This window comes from Clytia hemisphaerica, unplaced genomic scaffold, assembly GCF_902728285.1.
Source record: "Clytia hemisphaerica strain Z4C2 unplaced genomic scaffold, Clytia hemisphaerica genome assembly, whole genome shotgun sequence".
NCBI lineage: Eukaryota > Metazoa > Cnidaria > Hydrozoa > Leptothecata > Clytiidae > Clytia > Clytia hemisphaerica.
In genome coordinates this window covers 1,593,405-1,618,961 of record NW_027103528.1, presented here as the reverse complement: position 1 = coordinate 1,618,961, position 25,557 = coordinate 1,593,405, and the positions used below count along the sequence as shown (strand labels likewise).

At 34.6% G+C, this 25,557-nt stretch overlaps 2 protein-coding genes across 2 annotated transcripts; both read left to right on the top strand.

Moving 5' to 3' along the window:
• Positions 1–222: 222 nt before the first annotated feature.
• LOC136799619 (uncharacterized) lies at positions 223–17,471 on the top strand. Its single transcript, XM_067056341.1, has 7 exons — positions 223–298; positions 1,352–1,482; positions 3,046–3,284; positions 3,509–3,646; positions 4,649–4,780; positions 9,737–9,817; positions 17,370–17,471. Exons 1-7 carry the CDS (start codon positions 223–225, stop codon positions 17,458–17,460), a joined length of 888 nt encoding a protein of 295 aa, XP_066912442.1. The 3' UTR covers positions 17,461–17,471.
• A 4,069-nt stretch (positions 17,472–21,540) lies between these two features.
• Positions 21,541–25,557, top strand: LOC136799417 (uncharacterized). The gene is made up of 6 exons (XM_067056127.1): positions 21,541–21,641; positions 22,025–22,218; positions 23,331–23,453; positions 24,047–24,184; positions 24,415–24,504; positions 25,250–25,557. The coding sequence occupies exons 1-6, from the start codon at positions 21,636–21,638 to the stop codon at positions 25,353–25,355; spliced, it is 657 nt and encodes a 218-aa protein (XP_066912228.1). The 5' UTR covers positions 21,541–21,635; the 3' UTR covers positions 25,356–25,557.

Genomic DNA, 25,557 nt, shown 5'->3' with positions numbered 1-25,557 from the left:
AGTTCATTTGCCATAGGTCAGAATCCTGAAAGATCAAAGGTTACGTTTTACGTTTTCACTTACCTTACACTTACACAACTAATCAAGTAATTTACGCGGGTGAAAAGTGCGACATTTTGTTGACGCAAGAGTTTTTGAAAATTACCATGGCTTCAATTTTCTTAGACTAATGACGGGAAAACTCGATACCGGACTATAACTTCTAAATCTTAGTCTTTTAAAATGACTAGTGCCAAGATCAAAGCAAAAAGCACAAAACCCAAATTATCCTCACCCTACCCTTTAGAATGTCTTCAAAGTTGAATTTACTACAACAAAATCACTTATATTTATTTATTAGCCATAGCTTTCATTAAAGTGCCACCACTGCAAAACGAACACATGAATGTTAAATTTGCTTTCAAAAGGAATGGTATTAGCTCTACAGTAATTTTTATTAAGAGTGACTTCTCATCTAAGACAAAATTCGGTCTTCAAATGCTAACAAATATGCCAAGGGAGTGATTTACAGTTAAAGTTTTGAAAGTAAAGCCCATTTTGTTTTGCCGTCTAAATAGAGTGACACCCGTGCCTTGCCTTAAACGCTTTATTTTTTTATAAAAACAATTTAATAAAAATACAAGGCTGTAATTTGGCCAAAACCTAAGAACAAATTAAGAACAATTTGAGCCACAGATTTCAGAAATTACTGAGAAGTACAGATTTCCATTTTGATTAAGAAAAAGACAAAACTGAGCTTTAAATGGGTAATCAGATCAAAATAACTCCGTAAAATTCTTTTTGATGATGATAAAACAATAGAGACAGTCAAGATAAGAATGCTACCGGAACACCGTTTAAGCAGAACTAAAATACTGAAAAACGCGCGCAAAATTATGAGATGTTTATTTTCCCAACTTCCTTATGCGTAAAGCTATGAATTCCATTCTCGGTCGCTTTAGGCTCGCTGCGGTTGCAATAAAAAATTAATTTTGAAATGAATGATGTGAAAAAGAGCAAGTAAAATTGATCCATAATCTTCAGTATAATTCAAAGCAAAGTTTTTCCTCTGAGACTGAAAATAGACTCAACACGATAAATTTGCCCAGATTTTCAATATTTTACCTAACTTTTAGGCCGAAATACCAACAAGGAAGTACGAAAAAGGTCACTTTTATCTGAAAGAATGTCGTAGAAAGCATTTTATGGGCGTCGTAGCTGGCGTCATATTTTTCAAAACGTTGCCATGGTCACAACATGATAAAAGTATCAACTGATATAGACAATTTGTTTGACGTCAAATGCTGATAAAAACCATATTTGACGTCACAAACAATTTGTACAATACTAATAAATCTCACATACTACACAGCCAATGCACTTACTCACACGCACAACATCTACACAAGCTCATACTATCAGCAACAAACACATAATACTCAAGAACCACAACAGAACTTTCTACCTTTCAATACTGCTAATTTTAACCCACGCAAAATGGATGTAAGTATACGCCTTTTTCTAACTTTAAAGAAAAACGTGTCGACATGCAAATCTTCTTTTTGGAGCATAGTCAGAGGCGATGTTGAATATGATCTTCCTTTGATAGTTGTCTACCGGAAGGAAGGAGAGGGCGTCACTAGTTCTCTCTCGATTGCTCCACTACCCTCGATCTTAATTACTGAGTATTAAGCAGATGAACACAAAGAAAATAATTCTTGGTAATGTAAACGTTATTTTAAATCATAGCTTGGGTTTTTTTACTTCGTGCATGCATGTCAGAATGATTTTGACGATTTTGAGCCTCATTGTTCTTATAAAATTGTTCTTATCAAAAAAAAGTGTTTAACCTTGCTCACCGTGGCAAGCTGAGTAAAACAAAGTCGTCATACGTTCCTATAATCTTGTATCAGATCGATTGTACTAGTTTGACCTGAAAAATACACTACTAACTTACCAAGTACCTTATCGGCGAAAAAAATGTCGGGGGAAAGTGACGAAAACTTTGAAGGGGTGACGAAATTTTCCCCCGACGAATTTCTTCCCCGATATTTTATCAACCGACCAAAACTTTAACCCGATTTTTTTATCCCCGACCCAAACTTTTACCCGATTTTTAAAACCCCAGCTAAAATTAAAATCTAATTTTTTTACACCTTTATTAACCGAAATTAGTGCTTTAAACATCGAATTACAAGATCTTTTTTTAAGCTAGTGAAAGAAACCATTTCATTTGGACAATTTAGTTGGGTGAAAGTGACTAAACTGTAAATTTCGTTGGGGAAAAGTGACGAATTTGAAATTTTAGTCGGGGGAAAGTGACAAAAATGCCTCTAGGTGACGAAATTTTTCCCCGACGAAAAATACCCGACTAAATAAAATTCCGACATCTTTTTCCCCGATAAAGTACAGCGAATCCAAAAAAAAAGTGGATAAATTTTTATATAAAGTAAAATCCTCAAAACTCATCACTCACACACTCATCTTTACTGGACTTAAAATGATTGGAATAAGATTATAATTTCCCGTTTAATCAATAGACATTCAATTCCCAAGATGGTTCAATAGGTTTTCGAGATTGAAATTCATTAAGTATAAAAATCAAAAAAGTTCTTATAAACTTTGAGTATTTTACTTTACCTTAAGGGAACTATTTTTTGCTGGAACTAATTTTTGCGGTTCGCAGTTCAAGATCTAATATTTAATATTTGCAGGAACTTAATTTTGCAGATTTCTCACTAGAAAGAAAATTAGAGCCGTACTGTGAATTATTCGACCTTTGTTTTTCGCATTTGAAAAATTTTGCAGGAACTTAATTTTACGGTTTGGGCCTAAATCCGCACAAACCGCAAAATTTAGTTCCAGCAAAAATTAGTTCCCTTAAGGTATATAAAAATTTGTCGGATTTTCGGGACACACCGTAAATTTCGGCAAAGTTCGGGAATCGAGTCGAGGTTTAAAACTTATTGAGTCATTTCTACTGAGTGTCTTGGTCATCGCACGTCTGATTAACTTAACGTAAACTTTTATATGAAGATTTAGTAAATTGGTTCCTGTTTATTTCAGTATATTTATCAAAGTCAAAAGAGTGTAAACCACTTCAACCACCACGGACTTATCGATAAGGTACGTTGTAGCGTATACAGCGTTTACGAGCTACTTACGGCTAAGAACAAAGATGACACTACCGAACTTGAGCTACCATGCCCAAACGAAAACGATATATCAAATACGGACGAACCAGAAGATAGCCTGGATGTGGTTGAAGCCACATCAGATGATGATGTCCAGGTCGAAGAACCAAAGTATGCTTTTTATCTTCATTCGCTTTACATACTTTAAATGACTTTTGATGTTCGAATAATCAATAACCTTCAATAACAAACTGATTGTGCGTTTTAATAAAGAAAGATATAAACTGGAGCATCAGCCCCTAAAGACCTAACAAATTTCCGTGCCTCAAAATTATTATGCCCAGGACAGATTAAGGAGAAATTGATAATATTATTTTTATCATGTGTATTTTTAGCCCCGTTGAGTCTTTGGACGAACCGAAGACTACCAAAATAGATGTAAAATTTACACTTCTCGTATTAACTGGTCTGTTTATCATTGCTGCTATGGCATCGATGGTAGTGGCTTACGCGAAACTCTGGCTAGATGGAAAGTAAGTATCTTCGAATCTGTTCTAAAATGTCGAAATAGCAACAAACATCCGCAATTTTTATAAGCGTTTTACTACCTTAGCGAACAAATTCCACAGTGACCAATTTTCGTGGAACTAATCTTCGGGTTCTTCGGTGTCTACTAATAAGTTCCGAGAAATGCAAAATACTATGTACATCCCCTGGGGGTGGGGGGTTACTTAGGCAAATGGAGGGTACGGGATGTGCCGCCCTTAAGGGTATCTTTTTTGGACTTCCAAAGTCCCGTTAAGGGTCGGAAAAATCAGAAAATATAATTTCAGTCCCACTAAGGGTCGGAAAAATAGGAAAATTTCAACTTTTTACCCCCTGAAAGATCGAAATTTGGTCAAAATTGGTCAAAATTTGTTCTGCTAAGGGTCGTAAAATTCCCAAAATTTTCCTTTGTTTTCTCCTTTTTAGTCCCGGCAAGGGTCCAAAGTTCGAAAGTCGGGCGGCATCTCCCCGTCAGCTCGCAACCCTAGTACCCCCCCCCCCCCCCCCCCCCCCCCCGGGGTACATCCCTTCTTCCAGCTCAAAAAGGAGGTATTCACTGAAATTAACTTTTCTAAATCTTCTATGAAATTCTTAAAATGCTTGTTGGATTCTTGGAACTTTTTAAAATTGCCGAAAATCCTACAAGTTTTTAGATGGTTTTGTGAGAAGATATTGAGCTCCTTCCCTCAAACTGTCAGTAACAAAATTGTTGAAAAAATGGCCATGCTGGTTACTGAGAAATAAAGTGGTTAGTTTCAATGGTAAATTTGAATTATTTCAAATCATCCCCTTCGGACAGCTTTGCAATATATCATTGACTGAAGATGACATTGAAACTGCGAAATTCATGAAACAGCTTACAGGGGTCTCTCAGCCTTTGGCCAAGAAACTGGTGAAGCTCATTTCGAGATCGTTAAATCAGATTAGATAAGACTCGCTGTTTAACCATAATTTAGCATTAGACGAATTTTTTTCTGTTTACATTTCAGCTATAAAACCATTTTCCCCGTGTATCCTCCTGTGGAGAAAATCACGGTATACGAACCCCAACCATTGTACGATGCATTATGGGAAGAAATCATCAATAAACTTTTGTGTTTTGTGGACTGGATCCAGTTCAGGTAGGTTTCATAGTCAGGAAGCAGAATTCAATATCTCGAGTTAGAAGCGTTTTTGCTTAACCCTAAAAAAGAATGGGGTAGTTATATACCGTTGGAACGGAAATTTTATGCTGATTATGGAAACCCAGGTCGTAAAAAGTCTATCCTGGACGATTTTGAAAACGAGGCTGGAGTTTGCACTCCTTCGTGGTGTTTTTTCGATTTTACTTGTTTTAGAAAAATGCTGACTGTCAGCAAAGTAAAAGTTTTTAGAATTTCATTTTTTTGGAAAATTGCTACCAATAAAATTGCCTTTTAGCAAAAAATTCAAAATAAAAAAAAACAATTTTTTTGCACTCCTTCTTGGAGGTTTTTTGCAAAAATCAGCGTTTTTACAAAAATATACTGCTAAAACAAGTCTGCTGGCAACTGAAATCCGGTTCAAATGACCCCTATAATGGTTTTGACGGAAGAACTATATCTTACCATGACAAAAAACCGAAAACTGCTGTCAAAAAACAATTATTTGGCTTTTTGCTCTCCTTCTTTGGTGTTTTTTGACAAAAATCGATTTTAGCCATTTTTAACCAAAATTCGACTTTTACAAACTTTTCCCTTAATTTTGGAAACTGAATGCCTTCGTATCTCTAAAAGTTATTCTCCATTATGTGAAATGATGAAAAAAATCAAAAATTGATCTCCTCCGTTGATGCTTTTTGACCAAAAAGTGATGTTTTTGAACGAATTTCTGCCTGTCCAGGGGAATTTCAGGCTTAATTTAGGGAACCCAAAATTTGCGTACACGTGAAATTTTTTGATCGAAATGTGTTCATTAGGTCCTTAGGAGTGAAAAGCCATCGAGTGACACTTTACACACCTTGGGCATTTTCCATAATGGTGGAAATTTCAAAATGGCGGAATTTTTTTTAAATTTTGATGTCTCTGAACATAGACATATTATTTACCGTTGGAAAGGGTTTTTTCATGCTGAACAACTTTTTTGCTTACAAAAAAGTCATAAAATGTACTCAATGTGAGTAGAAAGGGACAGAAGGTGTTACAATGATGCCATCATCACTACCAAAAATTTGACATTCGCTTCAAATTATTGAAAAGGATTTTTCATTACTCACGAAAAAGTCTGAAATCTAATAAGTAATGTGTAATGTACGAGTAAAAAGTGATAGAAGGTATCAAAATAACGTCATCACTGTCCAAAGAATTGACATTTGCTCCATTATATTGATGAATGTCTATATACCATTGGAAAGTATTTTCATGCTGATGTTGGTGCACCATAAAGAAGCACTGATTCGACTGTAGCACGAAAAAGGTTGTGTTTAATCTTGCCATGAAGGTTTGATTCAGTAGTAATTACTTAATCATTTTGAGATTCTCACTTTAACATTCCAGTGGAGGCTTTGTGACTGCCAAGGTAGTTGAATTCTTCTACATTTTACATTACAAGAGTATATCCATGTATTCGATCTTTTTTGAGCTAACATGTAGAACTATGAAAGGAGAAACTTTGATAGTGTGGAAGAGTTTTTCTGCATCTTCGGAATTGCCCAGATTGTATCTGTAAAGAAGTACCTGCTTCTTGATCTTTGGGGAATAACACAGTGGCATATCCACGGGGAGATGGGCAGTTCTCCCAAAAAAAATCAAAATTGACCAAAAAGGTCAAAGTTTTCCCAATAGAATGTGAAGGGGTCTGTAGTTTTTGTAACCTTTTTCTGGCTACATCTGACCTTTTTAAGGCATCCTTTATAAAGCTGCTTGACATTTCTTAGAAAATTCTTTTTGCGTTTTTTACACTTTTTATGACTCTATTCTCACTAACTTTGAGATTTCCAATGCCATTTTTTAAGCTATTTGAACTTGCTTAATAGTACAGCAAAAATTTACGCCTGCGGCGCATAAGATACGAGAAAAGTTTTCTCCGAAAATTTCCTCTAAAAAAGGTGTAAATTTTTCCAATCTCGCCCCCCCCCCCCCGAAACGAAGACTCGTGGCTACGCCTCTATTACACCGTATGTTTGTGGCGGTTGAGGGAAGTCTCCAATACATAGTCTAGGGACAGTTTAATAGAAAAGGTGCCAGCGCACTTTTATCGAAGGCATCTGTATCATTTAAAGGCGATTTAACGATGGTATTTGTTCTGTAATTGAATTGATAATTGGATTACAAAGAATCGGAATCCCAAGTCTAAAATATAGGCTTGCGTTATGATATAGTTGAGATCTTCAAACTTTTGAATCACTATGACAACAAATCATGTGTTTCTAAAAAAATTAACCAAGAAATAAGACTTGAGAACACAGCTCTGAACTGGTAAAAGTTTTCGAAAGTTATGGTGATGATCGTGGACCCTATAGCAAATCTCTTTACTATCGAGGCATCAATTAGTGGAATAGTCTGTCTGAAAAAGTAGTTAAATCATCAATCATCCAAGATATAAGAGTTTAAAGAAGACCTTGGAAAGACGAAATGTTTGGGTATGATTGAAAATGTCACTATTGTTGCATATCTGTAATATCTGTATCTTGTAATAAAACAAAGCAATGTGTGAGTGATTTATAGATGCCCATGTGCTTGCTTCGGAATCTGTAAAGCTTTACTATTACTTAGTTGGGTTAATGCGTGAAAATCCATTTTTTTATTGCGTTATGCGTGAATGTAGTTGAAATATCATAGTTGAAGCTGTTTTTTGTGTGAACACGTGAATTTTTCCTTCTCACCCAAATTTGTGCAAATTTCCCCCATCTTTGACAATTTCCCTGATTTTTTCCAAAAATTTGAGACGTCATTTTGACACCTATTGCTCATTGAGTTTAAGCCCGAAGGGCTAGAGGAGAAGCTTTAACCTTTCTTAGGCAAGAAAAAGTGAAGCCTTAAAAAATGCGCCGAATTTTTGAGGTCGGATTGAATCTAGCGATTTCTTTGTTTTTGAGTGATACTTTTTCAAAAATTTGGCGGTATCAATCCGGCATTTGTTAGAAATCCAGGCGGGTCGCTCTAGGCCGCGCAACTTTGGTAGGATTTTTTGGCTTTAAGTCCTACCAAAAAGATTGACTTCTAGCCTTCGGCTTATATTTCATTGCTATTGCTTTATACTCTACATTACATCCTACATAACACATTACTCAGTAAAATTTCAGACTTTTTAGTATTAAGCAAAAAAAATGTTCAGCTCGAAAAATCCTTTTCCGGGGTGTCTACAGAATTGTTCTCATTAGTTGCAAGGTTTTAAGCTTTGTAGGGTCAAATTTTAGGTATTTTTCACGGTTTTCGGTTCATTTATTGAGTATCTTTAAGGTTTCTCGGGGTTCCATTTGATTTTGACTGGTAGTAATATCCTCTTGAACGAGGTGTGTATAAAAGATTATTTCGTAGTATTCTCGAGATTACGAGAGAAACGAGAGAAGCAAGCACGCAATTTTTTTGGAAATATTGGTTGTATAGAAAGAGACTTCGGGAAAACACAAATCGAACCACAAGGCAAAATGCTCTTTTTCGAGGTTTTCAAGGAATTCCTTTAGAACATGTACACTTTTCAAGGTTGTTTGGTCTATTTTAAAGTTTCTTAAAGGTTTTCAAGGTCCTTTAGTCACTCTCTTTTAAATGATTTGAAGCAAGTGTCAAATTTTTGGTGGTGATGATGACATCATTTTAACACCTTTTATCCCCTTTTACTCACATTGAGTACATTTTATGACTTTTTTGTAAGCAAAAAAGTTGTTCAGCATGAAAAACCCTTTCCAACGGTATATAATATGTCCATGTTCAGAGACATCAAAATTTCAAAAAAATTCAAAATCCGCCATTTTGAAATTTCCACCATTATGGAAAATGCCCAAGGTGTGTAAAGTGTCACTCGATGGTTTTAACTCCTAAGGACCTAATGATCACATTTCAATCAAAAAATTTCATGTGTACGCAAATTTTGGGTTCCCTAAATTAAGCCTGAAATTCCCCTGGACCATTAGGCCGAAATTCGTTCAAAAACATCACTTTTTGGTCAAAAAGCATCAACGGAGGAGATCAATTTTTGATTTTTTTCATCATTTTACATAATGGAGAATAACTTTTAGAGATACGAAGGCATTCAGTTTCCAAACTAAAGGGAATAATTTGTAAAAGTCAAATTTTGGTTAAAAACGGCTAAAATCGATTTTTGTCAAAAACACCAAAGAAGGAGAGCAAAAAGCCAAATAATTGTTTTTGACAGCAGTTTTCGTTTTTTTGTCGTGGTAAGATATAGTTCTTCCATCAAAACCATTAAAGGGGTCATTTGAACCGGGTTTCAGTTGCCAGCAGACTTGTTTTAGCAGTATATTTTTGTAAAAACGCTGATTTTTGCAAAAAACCTCCAAGAAGGAGTGCAAAAAAATTGTTTTTTTTTTTATTTTGAATTTTTTGCTAAAAGGCAATTCTATTGGTAGCAATTTTCAAAAAAAATGAAATTCTAAAAACCTTTACTTTGCTGACAGTCAGCATTTTACTAAAACAGGTAAAATCGAAAAAACACCACGGAGGAGTGCAAACTCCAGCCTCGTTTTCAAAATCGTCCAGGATAGACTTTTTACGACCTGGGTTTCCATAATCAGCATAAGATTTCCGTTCCAATGGTATATAACAACCCCATTCTTTTTTAGGGTTAAGCAAAAATGCCATTTTTGGATTCTGCTCCCCGACTATCAATACAAACTTTATAAAATTGGTCATATGTTTATTTTGATATGTATATAAAAAGGACTTTCTTTCTTTTCTTGCAATGAAAAAAAACAAATTGGCAACAAACTTCGCCAAGCACTTCTCTTTACTTTTGAAAAGTAACTCAGTAGAGCTTAAAGTCTAAAAAATTGAAATTCAGTGTCAGATCAAGCCACGCCGAAACAAAGAATTAATTCGCTTTTAAAAATTATTTGAATTTGATCTGGAATGTAAAGAATTTCATCGTATTTATTATTTTAGTTCCGACCCTATCCCACCACCAGAGCCATCGTTGTATGAGACCATCCAGGAGTCTCTTTTGGATACCATGAAGTATTGTGGGTAAGAAATTATGTTTATTGCTTTGCACGCTTTGAAAGATGAAACATCTACCGTTTTTATCGTCATTTTCATAGAATAATAATTCTTAACCGAAAAAGTTCAACAATTCTAGTATACAGATGGCATATTCACAAATATTGAAACATTTTACCCTTCTGTCTTATTATTGATCGTTATTCCAATTCCTCTGCTTTTCCTTTCATAATGATACTCAACAACCTATAATCAAAGATCTCCTAATAAGAATAAACTATACATAGGGCTTCGATGATAGAACAAGTTAAGATTATTTTAAGGCTTCGCGAAATCTAAAACAGCCAATTTCTGTAAATAAGAACATTTTAAGAACATTTTTTCAGCTCAACACTCAAGAATAAGACCATCCGAAGGTACGTGTAATGCATCGTACCAGCTCTAGTGTTTCAACAACCCAGGTCTAGTGCAAATAGGAAAGGGGATAGACTCCCTCACAAGGATTCCCCTCTGTCTAATGACATTCTTGTTCTTTTATTTTTCAGTATCGAGTATTTTAGCACTACCGAAGAGCCACCATCCCTTTATGACGAAATGCTCAATTACTTAACCCAAATCGCTGGTCGAGTTTGGTTCACATGATCCCATAAAAAAATTTATAAAAAATACAAAAAAAAAATGTAAAAATGTTCATGATGTCATGAAAAAGAAAATGTTTTGGCCTTGGTGCTTGTTTTTAAGGTGAAGGATATTAGGGGTAGGATAGTTTTAGCGCTTAACATTTTTGTGCATAGAACTTTTATGACATCTTTTAGACGAAAAGCTCTATAAAGCCAACAAAGTACAATTTAAGATCCTTATTTCCTGAGATGATTTTCACTAAATCTTGAGATATCTCCAATTAGAGTCAAGTGAAGAACAACATCCATGTGGAACATCGAAAAGCCCTCAAAAGAACATCAGAAGTTCCACTCTCACAGACACACAGCCCTCATCATAACATCAAAATCTCAAATTGGAGGTTTCTCAAGCTTTAGGGAAAATCATTTCACGGAATAATAATCGAAGTTGCATTTTATTTGACATAAACTTTTACTTTATAAGGCGACAACTATCAAATTTCTAAATCCTTTTCTTTAATTACTAGTACCAGGTCTAAACACAAAACAAAATCGTGAATAGTGTGAATAAATTGTTTGAGTTGTAAAAAGAATAATTAGACCGTTTTCATAGAAAAACAGGCCAAAAAGACGGTTTTTGAAACTAGTCCGTAAAAATAGTTAAACCTCAAAAGTACAATTTTCAAACCCCTTGCTATACTCAAGTGTCGTATCCACGGTGTCTCTAGGCTGCACGAATCCCCCTGTAATGTTTTAATAGAGGGGAGACGCATCGTATATAAAATTACCGTCCGAAACAGTCCGAAATACACCCGTCATTGTGTTTTTGAGTTTTCGAAAGTTTTATATGAAAGAACCGTAAATTTCATTAGACATGAGTTTAAAATTTGAATGGCTAGGTTGGGGCTTCATCGATTCGAACGTCAAATCCTTTTTTGGACGGGGGTTAGATAAAAGATAAAAACACGAAGTATCATCAACTACTTTTTCGAAAGAAAATCAGATTTTTTGTCTTAAAACTGCACGAAATCCCTCTTCCATACTCGAAACAACCCCCTGGAAAATTTGAGAATAAAAGCTCAGCTACTATCTTGCGTTACACACATTTTTCATTAGCTCATTTAGTATAGTAACATTAAAGCAACTCTCAGACGGAAATTTTATAGAGGGGGGTACTTAGGCAAAAATGGATGATGGATATGTGCGGACGGTAAGAGTCGGTTTTTTCACCTTTCAAAGTTTCTCTAAGGGTCGGAAAAATCAGGATTTTTAGGAAATTTTTTGATTTCCAGAGAAAAAAAATTCAAAAAGTCTCTCTAAGGGTCGGTTTTCGGAGGTCCCGTCCGCACATACCCCTCATTCGCCAACCCTAGTACCCCCCCCCCCCCCGGGTATCTATATCAATCCATATATATCACCCCTATATCAATTTCGGCGATGCGCGCAGCTTACGACGTTTCCTCCTTCCATCTTCAAAAATAATATTAGCGGCAACAAAGTTCAAATTCCCCCGATTTAATATGTGGAAGGTGAGTTTGTACTTGTTAACTTACTCTGGCTTAGACCTTTTGAAAACCTTCCTGAGTTGCTTTAAAGACCTTTCTTGGACAAAAGACTTAAAATTTAGTTGAGTTGAGCTTGATATTTTTATAATGTTGCGACGTCAGAGGGTGCCATTATAATGCAGATAATACAAATTCATGTTCGTTTGTTGTGCGCAGATTAAATTTTTGCACAGATACGTAAGTCTTTTGCACAGATACGTAAGTCTTTTGCACAGATACTTAAGTCTTTTGTGCAGATACGTAAGTCTTTTGCACAGATACGTAAGTCTTTTGCACATATACGTAAGTCTTTTGCACAGATACTTAAGTCTTTTGCACAGTTATGTAAGTCTTTTGTGCAGATACGTAAGTCTTTTGTGCAGATACGTAATTTTGGAGCTGCGCAGTTATGTAATTATTTTCTGCACAGTTATGTAATTAGTGAACGGTTTTATGATAACGTTTTTGTAAAAATTCAATCCCAATGCGAAATTACCACGAAAAAGACGTTAGATGGATGTTAAATGGACGTTATCATTTTTAAAGGATGTGGAATGTACCTAAGCCCTACCATGCTAAGTTTCATTTAAAAATTCAATCCCAATCATTAATTATCATGAAAAAGACGATAAATGGATGTTAAATGGACGTTATAATTTGAGAAGGGTGTGGTATTGTACTAAAGCCTTATCATGCTAAAGTTTATTTTTAAAAAACTAAAAAAAGTCCATCAGATAAAATGTAATCTTAAAACATTTTGCTACCTGCGCAGAAAATAATTACATAACTGCGCAGCTCCAAAATTACATATCTGCGCAAAATAATTACATATCTGCGCAGAAATTACATATCTGCGCAAAATAATTACATATCTGCGCACAACATCGTTTTAACTAAAGTGTTTCCAAGGTAACGCCACGATAAAAGAATCTTATTTATTTTATTTATTTATATCTCTTTATTTTACGTCACATGTCCACCAAAACAGTATTTGACGTCACAAACTCTAAATAATTTCCTATAATTAGAACTTTTATCAAGAATGTAAAAACATATCACTGACACAATAAAACCAAGGCACTTGTTCACACACAACATCTACACAAGCTCATACCATCAGCACTAACCCAACAATTTGCCGCACATCAAAATCATTTTAACCTTACAAAACTTTTAAATTGACAAGACAAAATGGAAGTAAGCATACATTAATCCTTTTCAAGTAAGCGAGTGCAGTAAGAAAGTGACCTAATGGTTCAAATTTATACTGATAATTTTTGGTATTTTGTCGTTTTTCACAATTCAAAGTTCGGGTGAGAATTGTGATTTCGGTAGTTCCACTTTTTTTTCATTGGAAATTACGATTGGGAGGGGGTCCAGTGGTTTCCAGGCTGTATTCAAATATTATGCACTTCATTACACCCTTCATTGTAATGGTTCAAATTTGACTCGCAAAAAAAATTAATCACTTATATGTTGAAGTACAGCAACAAGTTGCAATCAAACAGGCCTCGTGCACTGAAGTCTTCAAACGCGTCAGATGACTGAAAAACTTAAATGCCAATGAATTTTTATATAAATAAAATTTTCTGAATCTAGCTCTTTCATCCGGAAAACTTCTAACAAGTCCTTGTCTCTGGTTATTTCAGGCAATTAGAGAAAGTCAAACAAGTGTTAAACCATCTAAACATGAATAGGCTAGTTGATAAAGTACACTTCAGTTCAAGTACACTGTATACGCTATATCGTAATAGTCGCCTGTTATGCTACAGTGTATGCAGCGTACTCGAACTGTTAACAGCTTCGAACGACAATCCTTTTCCATTTGAAAGAAGAAAGATAAACTTAAATTTCGATGGGTCATTTATCAAATTTGACTCGTTGGATGAAAAATAAAAGTTATGCCCATTTGAATATAGCAATCACTTTCAGAAAGTGATCAAAAACGTTCAACCGACGTTCAATCGTTCAATCAAACGTTCAATCGACCGCTCAAATTTTTATTTTAAAATTGGCAGTCACGTTAGCCCTTGCACAATTAAGAGCACATTTTGGTCAGTATAACCTTAAATATTAATTTCTATGAATTTCGTGAAATTTTGATTGTTGGATTCTTGGGACTTTTAAATGTACCGAAATCGTCTTTCAATGGTTAAGAGAAATTATTATGAGCTTTCTCTAACGTATGTTGTATCTTTGCCAGGGTAGTTTTTCTCAGCAACGATACAATATGATGTGATACTGCACAAAAAAGAATTTCGCAGACATTCTATAAATTTTGAATGCTCATTGGATTATTGGAATTTTTAAATGTGCCATTAACCCTATTAACCCCCGATAAGCATTTTCGATTTCTGTAGCCCCAGGGGAAGCTAAAATCGACTACGTACTACTGATCTAAAAAAGCTATGACCATGAAAATTGATACAGGTATGTTGCATCATAATACAAATACCAGGGAGAAAAATCACAAAATCACAAAATGTCCACCTGTCCGAAAAAGATCCAAGTGTATGATTTAAAAAAATGTCTCTCAGAGTTGAACCAATGAAGATATTTAGATTCTGTTTGATGATCTAAAAGATGAATGGCAATTCTTTAACATAATTGTTGGTTTTGTGTTTTAATGAAGATTCACCATTAAAATCAATGCGGAAAAAAAACGAAATTTTCAAAAAATTACCTATCACATATCAAATTTTGAATTTCATTAGTTTAGAAGATAGTAGAATTTTAGTTTGACTTTTAGGCGATTTTAGCTGGGTTTTATATCATGTTTCACAATAAAGTCATTAAACCTGATTAAGACTGCACACGTGGTAGATTCTGGGGGCAAATAGTGTCGAGACAACGTGTGTTTTGTGAGAAGACAGATAATGATTTGCATTCTTCCCCAAAAAATATCAAAAACAAAAATGCTGAAAATCTACACTGAGCTTTCTCTAATTTCGGTGAATTGCATTCGTACCAGAGACATATTACGCAGTACTTTCTCTCTGCAGAAATGAAAATACTTTTGCAGACCTTCTGAAAAGTTCTTGAAACGCTTGTCATATTCTTAGGGCTTTTAGCAGTGCTGAGAATTCAACAAGTTTTTTAATGGTTTTAAGAGAGGACATTAAGATGGGACTTCAGTGTCTCTACCAAAAATGTCAGCAACATAAATCCTGAAAGAAATACCAAAAAAAGACTAACAATTTTCCTATTCAACCAAAGGCACTTGCTTTAAACATTTACACAAGCTCATACCATCAGCAACTAACACTCACCCCTCAAGCTTAAATGCTTTGGAACCATTTATTCAAACTGAAATAGATACAAATGAGTTTATAAAAGAAAACTGGAAAATAAATTAAAAGTTAATGAGTATGAATAAAATATAAGTCTATGTATAGTTGAGTCTAAATTGAGTTGGTTGAGAAAGTATAGGTCAAGATACCGCATTTTAATCCTCCTTTAAATTCTCTCCAGTAAACTTATATATTAATATTTAGTAAATTGGTTCCTGTTTATTTCAGGTTGTCAATAAAAGTGAGAAAAGTGTCAACCACTTCAACTCCATTGGACTTATCGATAAGGTACAAAATAGCGTTTATAGCATATACGAACTGTTAAAAGCTAAAAGGAACGATGACGCTACCGAACATGTCCTTCAGCAACCATGCCCAATCGAGGACAATATACTAAATGTTCAAACAGAAAACCCAGAAGATAGCCCAGATGTGCTTGATACCGCATCAGATGATGATGTCCAGCTCGAAAATCAAAAGTATGCTTTTTATTTTGATTTGCTTTACATACTTTAAATGACTTTATTTATTATGCCCAAGACAGATTAAGTAGAAATTAATTAATATCATTTTTCACATGTGTATTTTTAGCCCCGTTGAGTCTTTGGACGAACCGAAGACTACCAAAATAGATGTAAAATTTACACTTCTCGTATTAACTGGTCTGTTTATCATTGCTGCTATGGCATCGATGGTAGTGGCTTACGCGAAACTCTGGCTAGATGGAAAGTAAGTATCTTCGAATCTGTTCTAAAATGTCAAAATAGCTGCAAATATCCGCAATTTTTGGGCGTTTTCTTATGATAGGGTCATAAATGTCAAATATTTAGTTTTTAAATGCACCTATGAGACTCTTACTATTTTATATTTTTTCCCCGAAATCTTCTATGAAATTCTTGAAATGCTTGTTGGATTCTTCGAACGTTTTAAAATTGCCGTTTTGTGAGAAGATATTGAGTTCCTCCCCTCAGTAACAAAAGTGCTGAAAAAATGACCATGCTGGGGGTACTGACAAATAAAGTAGTTAGTTTCAATGTTAAATTTCCCACGTTTTCATCCCATTCAGACACCTTTGCAATATATCATGGACTGAAGATGGCATTGAAACTGTGAAACTCGTGAAACAGCTTACATGGGTCTCTCAGCCTTTGGCCAAGAAACTGGTGAAACTCATTTCGAAATCGTTAAACCAGATTACATTAGACTGACTGTTTAACCATAATATAGCATTATGTTATAGACGAATTCTTTTTTGTTTAAATTTCAGTTTTAAAACAGTTTTTCCTGTGTATCCTCCTGAGGAGAAAATCACGGTATACGAACCCCATCCATTGTACGATGCATTATGGGAAGAAATTATTAGTAAATTTTTGTGTTTTGTGGACTGGATCCAGTTCAGGTAGGTTTCAATACAAACTTTACAAATATGATCATATGTTTATTTTGATATGTGTATTAAAAGCACTTCGGAGATTCAATTTCTGTCTTTCTTTTCGTGCATTATAAGCACCCAATTAGCAACAAACTTTACCAAATATTTTCCCTATATTTTTGAAAACTCAGCATAGTCTAATTAAAATTAAGTGTAAGATATAAGCTATGCCGCAACAAAGAAATGATCAACCCTTATAAATAATCTTAAAATTATTTTAATTTGATCTGGAATGTAAAAAAAGAAATTCTATCTTATTTATTATTTTAGTTCCGACCCTATTCCACCACCAGAGCCATCGTTGTATGAGACCATCCAGAAGTCTCTTTTGGATACCATTAAGTATTGTGGGTAAGAAATTATGTTTATTGCTTTGCATGCTTTGACAGATAAAAGATCAACCGTTTTTATCATAATAATAATTTTCAACCGAAAAAATTCAATAATTCTCGTATACAGATTTCCCAAATAATGAGACGTTGTGCCCCTTATTATTGATCTTTTTTCAAGACCCTCTGTCCATTCTTTCTTGATCATACTCAACGATCTATAAAATCAACCATCACTTTCATAGCGACGCTCCAACACCGGATTGTCTACCGAATGTGTAGCTTATATTCTCTAGCGTTTCGACAAAATATGTCATAAAGATGACCCCCTGTTTAATAACTTCCATATTTATTTATTTTTCAGTATCGAATATTTTCTTCCTCCCGAAGAGCCACCATCACTTTATGACGAAATGCTTATTTACTTTAACCAAATCGCTGGTCGAGTTTGGTAAAAATGATCAAATAAAAAAATCTTATAAAAAATACAAAAAAACTGTAAAATGTTCATGATGTTATGAAAAAGAAAAAGACGTTTTGGGCCTTGGTACTTGTTTTTAAGGTGAAGGATATTAGCGGTAGGATGGTTTTAGCAGTTAACACTTTTGTGCATATAAGTTTTATGACATTTTTAGACGAAAAGCTCTGTGAAGTAAACAGAATGTTGATTTATGATCATTATATCCTGAGATGCTTTTCACTAAATCTTGAGATGCCTCCGATTTGAGTTAAGTGAAGAACAGCATTCATGTGGAACATCGAAAAGCCCTCAAAAGAACATCAGAAGTTCCACTCTCACAGCCCTCATCATAACATCAAAATCTCAAAGTGGAGGTTTCTCCAAGCTTTTAGGAAAACCATTTCAAAAAATAATAATCGAAATTGCATTTTGTTCGACATACATCTTTTATAATAATTTGAAAGAAAAACTCAAGCGCTAAACGATGCCAAACTTTTTAAAATCCTTTTCTTTAAAATGCAAGTACCAGAGTTCAAAACGACAATACTAAAAATAAACAAATTGTGATACAATTATTGGGCTAAAAAGTCCGTTTATAGGGGGTGAAAAATATATCATTTTTTTTATGAGTTACTCCTGGACATTAGTTTTTCCACCCCTGGTCACGTGTAATAGGTTTAAAATGGACAGGCATCAAATCAAACCCAAATGCAAAACAATTCAAATTGTTTCCCTCATAGAAATGGCAATATCTTATGATTTTTTCAATACCCCTGGGAGTATCTTACATCTATTATGTATATTTTCCTGGAAGGGCCCACTGCCTTTTTTTGTTTCACTTGAAAAAGTGTAGAATGGACGCATTTATGATACATGATGATATGAGCCCCACCCCTCCCCACTGGGGAATGGGTCCTACTCGTTACGAAGTAGGAAATCCTCCTTTTTCAAGTTGGAACACCGCTGTTTATGTGCACACGAGACACAGATACCATGATACATAGTCCGTACATAGTGGTGACACTCGAACTCCGCGGGAGTGCATATATGCAATCATGGTCGTAATATTTGAGAAAAAAGGGAAATCCACCGGGAAGTTTTGAAACCACGATCGATTTGTAAGTGCTCTAAAGAAGGTTTGAAGGGTAGAGTTTTAACACTAGACTTAAAACTTAGGACCTTAGGATCTCAGGATCCAAAAGTTCAAAAATAGTCCAATAAGGCTCAGAATATAGCCTGGAAGTCTGCCAACCCCTCCCAAATTTAAATATTCGATTAAGTTAAAGAGATAGCCCAAAATCGACTTTCTAGCCAGAACTTTAAATCTTGAAAAACGTTAAAATAACCGGAATTCTCATTCTATTTCGACCATGATTGTAGCTCGTCGCAGGCGCAGAACGGGATGAGTGACACCAGACACCACAATGTGGTGAAAAACCAATTTTTTTGCTTAAATTTTGTGAGGCAACTCATCGACGCGACATGCATTTTTGGGGCATTTTTAGCCACCTGTTGGAATTGTGACACAGACCGGCTTAAATTTGCCCTTTTTGCCTAAATCAGCCCTAAGATACTGTATCTAGGATTTGGTAAATTCTATTGGCTTGAAATTTTGACAAGTGCTAGGGTATTGATAATACAAGCTTGCAGCTAAAAGTGAGCATTTCGGGTAAAATACAGACCGGTCTGTAAAATACCAACCGCCCACGCGACTAACTTGCTCCAGTAGTTCTTGAGTTCCAGCAAGTGGTCAATGTGTATTTTACAGACCAGTCTGCAAAGTACCAAATACTCCTGGGAACGAATACTTTCTGTTCCTTGTCTCTTTTATTTGACAAAACAGCTTTCGGGAACAGGCTTTAGAAACAAATTCCCGTCAAATCTAACGAGTCAATCAGTCAATACATAATTTTGATCAAGTTTACATTCTGGTCTGTAAAATACAAATCAGACAGGAGATCGAACCAAAATTTGCAAATCAACTTTAAATACGGATCAAAATTGAAATCAAACTAAAATATTCGATTCGAATTTTACTTTTGGCGCTAAACATTATGTTTTGAAATAGTTGACGCTATCTAAATCGACACTCTACTATTCGGAACGGTCCATTACTCTCGTAAACAACGCTATGTCATTCAATACGTCCCCTTATTTGATGAAAACGCAATTCCCCTTGAAAATAGAATTAAAGCGTCAACTGTACTGCTAAAATCTCAGTAGAATCTGTTTTGTTATATACCAAATCAAAAATGGGTCGACATTCATTTCATTTGGCAATAATATATTAACTTGACTTCAGGAAAATTTGGGTCAGTACTACTTTAAAAAATGCCAATGAAAAATATTAATTGGCTGGATTAAGAAATCATCTGTACAGTATATGGCCCCCAAAACGGTGACGGCCCCCAAAACGGAGGTTGTCATTAAAATGAGGATTCTGACTTGTAGATTTATCAGAATTAAACGATTTTTGTTTATTTAGAAAGAATGATGGTTATACTAAAAAATGAGCATGTTTTTGATGGTTTGAGACAGATTCAAAATAACATATTTGCGTATGAAGGAGATATTTTAACACCAAAATTAGATAAAAATTGCATATAACTCACTCTAGCTCCTTGGATATTGAAAATAAGTTATGAAAACGGGGTATTAGAAACTTTCTACACCTAATGCCGTTCAGAAAATGCAGATACATCTGTGACTTTAGAGGATGGGTAAAAGATATAGCATCTTAAAGGTCTACCAGTATTTTGGGACCCTAGAGTCAGCATTGATAAAACCGAAAATTCTAAATATGAGAAACAGCAAAATATCTTGGAATTCCATTCCTATCAGGTTGAGTTAATAGCTTATAAAAAAAAATTAACATCATATATAAAAATGTTCGCTGAACCAGCAAAAATGGCAAATTCTGTCATTTTTCTGCAAAATATAGGAGAAAAATACCTTTAAAGCTTAATATTTTCAGTTTCAGTTAAGCTTTTCTTCTCAAATTTTCACAGCTTTTTCCATACATGAATGGAACTATTTTCAAAAGACATTGATTTTCAGAAACTTGATTAAGACGTTGTTAAATCTAAATTGTCATTTTAAAAATTTCTAAATTTTCAGTTTGGCCTTTGCAATATCGAAAATCTTGAAATATTTCATAAAAATCATAAATTTTACATCTATCAGGTCGTAAATTTAAGGGTAAACACAAATATGTTCATTGTTTTTCCTCCTATTACCACTTGGCTTAATAATTTGATTTTAACTACACCTCCGTTTTGGGGGCCCCAAACCTGCATTTTGACAACCAGGGGTATACTGTAAAAAATTTATCAAACAAATTTATGCCCAAAACCCTCTAAATCACATTTCAAAACTATGGTCAAAATTTTGTATTAGTATCTTAAAGATATCTCGAGAAATCGCTAAAATTGCAAACCTCCGTTTTGGGGGCCATTAGAAAAAAGCTACCTATCTTTAAGCGATTGAAAAATATTGTTAAAATTGAAAATTTTGAAAAAGACCTGTTGGGAAATAAAATAGAGATGTTAAAGTTTCCCATGCAAGAAAGATTTTTGTAAAACCTCTTTTCCTCTAGCTTTGAGAGAAATTTTAAATTTGATCGCCGTTTTGGGGGCCACATACTGTAGGGTGTTACATAGCTCATAAAATATCAAAATCACCATTAAAATCTTTAGTTTTATGTATCGCATGTAAAAGAATAGATCTAGCGTTATAATACACCTTTTCGACCGTAGTCGCGCGGTCAGGCGCGTGCCACTTAATTATTTAATTATCCCCCTAAACTCGATCCAATCCTTTATTTTTACACCTTTTTCAATTGTCTATAGGTGCGAAAAAAAGCATGGGGCGGTTTTAGGGTGGTAAAACGGACACAAAATGCCCGCGCGGCAATTAGCGGCTACGGTCGAAAAGGTGTATTGAATCAGAGCAGTCTTGAAAGTCACAATTTCTGACGTCACATGTTCATAAAGAATATCTGACGTCAAAAGTTTTGAGTCAATGCTTTAAGAAAAGCGACAATCACACAGTCAAACAAAACGAAGTGATTAAGAAAAGGAGACTCGACGTTTAAATATCGGCGCTGATATTCATCATAAAAAAACAATAATCATCTATTCTTTTCTACGTTACAAATCACAGAAGTCAAATATGGAGGTACGCTTATTTTATATTGGCCGGAGGAAACATTCAACTTTTAAAGAAATGCAATATCATTTTGTGTTCGCTAGCATTTGCTTTCACTCTTTCTAAATAGGCGTTTTTTTACAAGAACATCCAAAATTTTTGAAGCCTTAGGATGTTCTTAACTTTTTGAGTTTCAATCCTAAAAATGTTCTCAACATATTCTTATTTTCACCATTCTCTGGGCATTTTCACCTATTTTCTTAAGAAATTGGCAAGGGGGAGGAGTGTCAAATATTTTAATACTTTTTTGTGTGTACGTACTATGGGATACAAATATGGAAATTTCTTACAAATTCTCTTGGGTTCAAAATATATAAGGACGTCACTTTTACATCTCAATTCATTGGTTTCAGAATGTTGAACCAGGTTCAAGGAGATACGTCCGAAGATCAAGGTTACAAAATTCTTTTGTTAAAACTCGCTCCGAGGCCCGCCCTCGCAATAATCGAACAATCACACCTGTCGTTACGCCCAATGTACAAATTGTATCATCCAACACCCAGAGTGCGTCCCTACAAAATAATGCCGTTGCTGTTACAAGTACACCGTAAGTAATGTCTACAAATATTTTCATAAGACGTTCTTCAGTTCCCATTCATGTTTATTTCTCATTCACATTTTTTTTATAAAGAACCTTAACTTTGCTCTGAGCCTTGAGTTCCTTATTTTTACAGAGAATTTAAGCCTCAAAGTTCCTTATCGAGTTCCTTATTTACATAGCTGCTAAGTTTGGATAACCACCTCTTACTGTTCCTTAAAACTTGTTTTCTTATTCGCAGCCTGAGCAGTTCCTAAACAATTCCTTATTTTTTGGACCATTTTCAGCCTCGAGTTCCTTATAAACGTGTTCCTTATATAAAAAAAAACGTGTACTACACATTAAATAAAATTTTGTGACACAATTATATGCTCGGTAATGCTTATTTGAATTCCCTGAATTTGTACTAGTAATCGTATGGTTTGGAGTGCAATTAACGATTAATCACGAGTAACAAAGGAGAAAATATTGTTACGAGTGATCAATCGTTAATTGCACGACAAAACATACGATTCCGAGGTAATCGTCAGTAAATAATCATTACGAGTAAATCATAGTTTTGAAAAAGAATCTTATTCTAACTTTTATATTTTTGCAAACATTCGAAAACCTCCTTTTTTTTTTTGTTTAAAAAGAAAACATTGCAGTGTAATTTTTCTTTGTTTTCAATTAAAAGAAGCTATTGTAACGTAAAATTTCTTTGTTCTTTTTTATATTGAAGAAAAAAATGTCTTTGTTTTTTATTATATAGTAAAAAAAAGTCTCTGGAGAGAAAAGAATAAGAGGACAAAAGTGTCCCCCCGCCGAAGAGTGCAAAAAGTGGTAATAGTGCAATTAACGATTAATTGCACTCCTCTAAACCAATCAGATTCGAGTAATTTTGCACGGCTGACGATTACCAGCGTTATAGTAATCCTTTTGGGTTTCTATTTCCTAAATTGGGTGTTGGCATTGAAGAAGAGGGGCTAGCTACGGAATGAAGTTCCCCCAATATGGGTATATAGATTTTTGTCTAAAATAAAAAATTTAAATTATGAACGTTTAAATCGAGAGAAAAAAGGCAAAGAATGAAGTAGAAGCATTAAAATTATTATTTTATGAACTACCTTATCATACTTCAGGAGACGTACGGCGAATGAGAAAACGGTAGAAGAGGTATTCACACTACGCGATGGATTAATGTTTTTAATGACGGCCGTGCTTGTGTCATCATTAGCGTACGCCTTTACGTTTCACACTGAATGGTAAGACTATTCATTTGATAATTAGCGAATTAAACAAAGAGAGTTTAAATGTTTTATTTTTAGACTAAGTGTTTCCGTTTCATATCGGAGAAATATTTCATGTCTGCCTATTGTTATATTATACTGATATAAGCAAAAAATGTTTTTCTTTTCCTCTTTCTGACCAATCTAATGTGAAAAGCTTGTGAGTTAAAATTGATGAGTAAGCAAACGATATCACTCTTATTTAAAAGTTTTAAATCCTTCAAAGTTTTCTTAAATGAACTTTTTGGTTAAGTACTGGTATGCTTAAAAAAGGAAAACGAAATCAACCATTTCTTAACTTCTATGCAGTGGCCCGTGGCCTTAGTCGTAAATCTAGGTCATAAAATGACTACATTGAGATTTAAACAAAAGAGAAGACCTACTAAAAAGATCTCTAAAACAGGAAGGTACCGTTTTCCCCCAAAAAAATTTGATGTCTTCAATGTGCAACCCAGGAGGCGAGGCAGTTATTTAGAACCTTTTCGATATTCCTGGACATCTTCAAACCCTTATGTGTTTTTTTTTCCTGAAAGGCTCTACTGTTTTCACATTTTATATTTTATTTTAAGGTTTCAGTGGCCGTTCCAGTCATATCCACCTGTTGAAGAAAAGATTTATGAGCCAACGCCCTCATTTTACGAATCCTTATGGCAGAGCGTTATGGATAAATTAGTAAATGTGATGGATATTGTAGCCGAAAAATCCGGGTAAGAATCTCTCCTCGTTTCTTTGTTACTAGTAAGTTTATATATAGGGACGGAGATGGTTAGTTAGGTTATCCTTTTGCTTTTGTTTCGTTGGAAAGCTTATTCTGCAGCGCCCGCGCAGCTACAAAAAATATCAGAACCTTCTCGAATCTAAATACAGGCAAGAGATGTAGCGAAAAGTGACCTTTCTTTCTTTGAATTTTATAAACGATATTCACTTTCTTTTTCAGCGCTTCAACACCGCCTCCACCACCACCGCCGGAGCCGACATTTTATGAAAATAGTTTGGAAAGTGTTTTGGAGATGATGAACCATCTTGGGTAAGATAGTCAATCTTAATCACTACTGTAGACCGTCTCAAGCATTTCTTCTTTTACTGCTTGATTCTTTTGAAGTACCCGTACTTTCCAGATTAAAAAAAAGGTCTACCTTATTACACGAATATTACTAGGCAAGTATTCAACGGCCTTGAAATTAACACGCAAAAAATTAAAAATAATTTTATTACGGCTGGTTTTAATGAAAGGGGTTTTAATCAACACGAAATTTCTTAATTCGTGTTAAAATTACACGTGTCACTTATTTTCGTGTAATAGGTAATTGCGGGGTAATTGAGACTGAGTAGTTTAATTTTCCTTTCAAAATTCATGCTATAGTGTAGAGAATTTTGATGAATAACGATTTTTGAACTATCATGCCCTATGTTCTTGTATTGGATTATCCCTATAACGATACTAAAAGTTCCTTGCTTTGACAGCAAAATTTTTATTCATGATATGCACCATTGCGATGTCTTCTGACATTACACCACGGACCCAATAGCTGATTGGTTGTAAGTGACGCAAAATCAATCAGTCAATACGTCACTTTCAACAAATTAGCTTTTGGATCCGTGGAAGACATTGTAATGATTCATATCATGAATAATAGGGGTATAAATTAGTAGTAGGCACCCGGGCTTTACAAACTAGTCTAAAACCATAATGAAATCTAAATATCAAAATTAAGTCATGGTCGTGTGTTTTCTAGACTAAACTAATTACATGAACATCTCTTTATTTGTAGGATTACTTATTTCAACAACCCTCCGCCTGAGGACCCACCAACCTTCTACGAAGAGTTGATAGACCCCGTGGTCCATCTAGCTGCTCGAGTTGGTCGAGTTGTGTAAATAAAAAAATTATAAATTAAAAATTAAAAAAAATTGTAAAATCTTTGTATATTTAAAAAATATGTTTTGGGCCTTGGTAGTTGCTTTTAAAGTTAAGGTTTTAGAAGAATGCTGGTTAGCTCTTTGAATCAAACAGAATGTAATTTTTAGGTATTTATTTCCTGAGATTCTTTTCACTAAATCTTGAGATACCTCCGATTTG

Coding starts and splice junctions, on each gene's coding strand:
- LOC136799619 (XM_067056341.1), top strand. CDS start 223: ATGACTAGTGCCAAGATCAAAGCAAAAAGCACAAAACCCAAATTATCC. Junction 299..1,351: donor CCCTTTAGAATGTCTTCAAA/GTTGAATTTACT, acceptor CATACTACACAG/CCAATGCACTTACTCACACG. Junction 1,483..3,045: donor TTAACCCACGCAAAATGGAT/GTAAGTATACGC, acceptor TGTTTATTTCAG/TATATTTATCAAAGTCAAAA.
- LOC136799417 (XM_067056127.1), top strand. Junction 24,185..24,414: donor ATTGTAGCCGAAAAATCCGG/GTAAGAATCTCT, acceptor TTTCTTTTTCAG/CGCTTCAACACCGCCTCCAC. Junction 24,505..25,249: donor GAGATGATGAACCATCTTGG/GTAAGATAGTCA, acceptor CTTTATTTGTAG/GATTACTTATTTCAACAACC.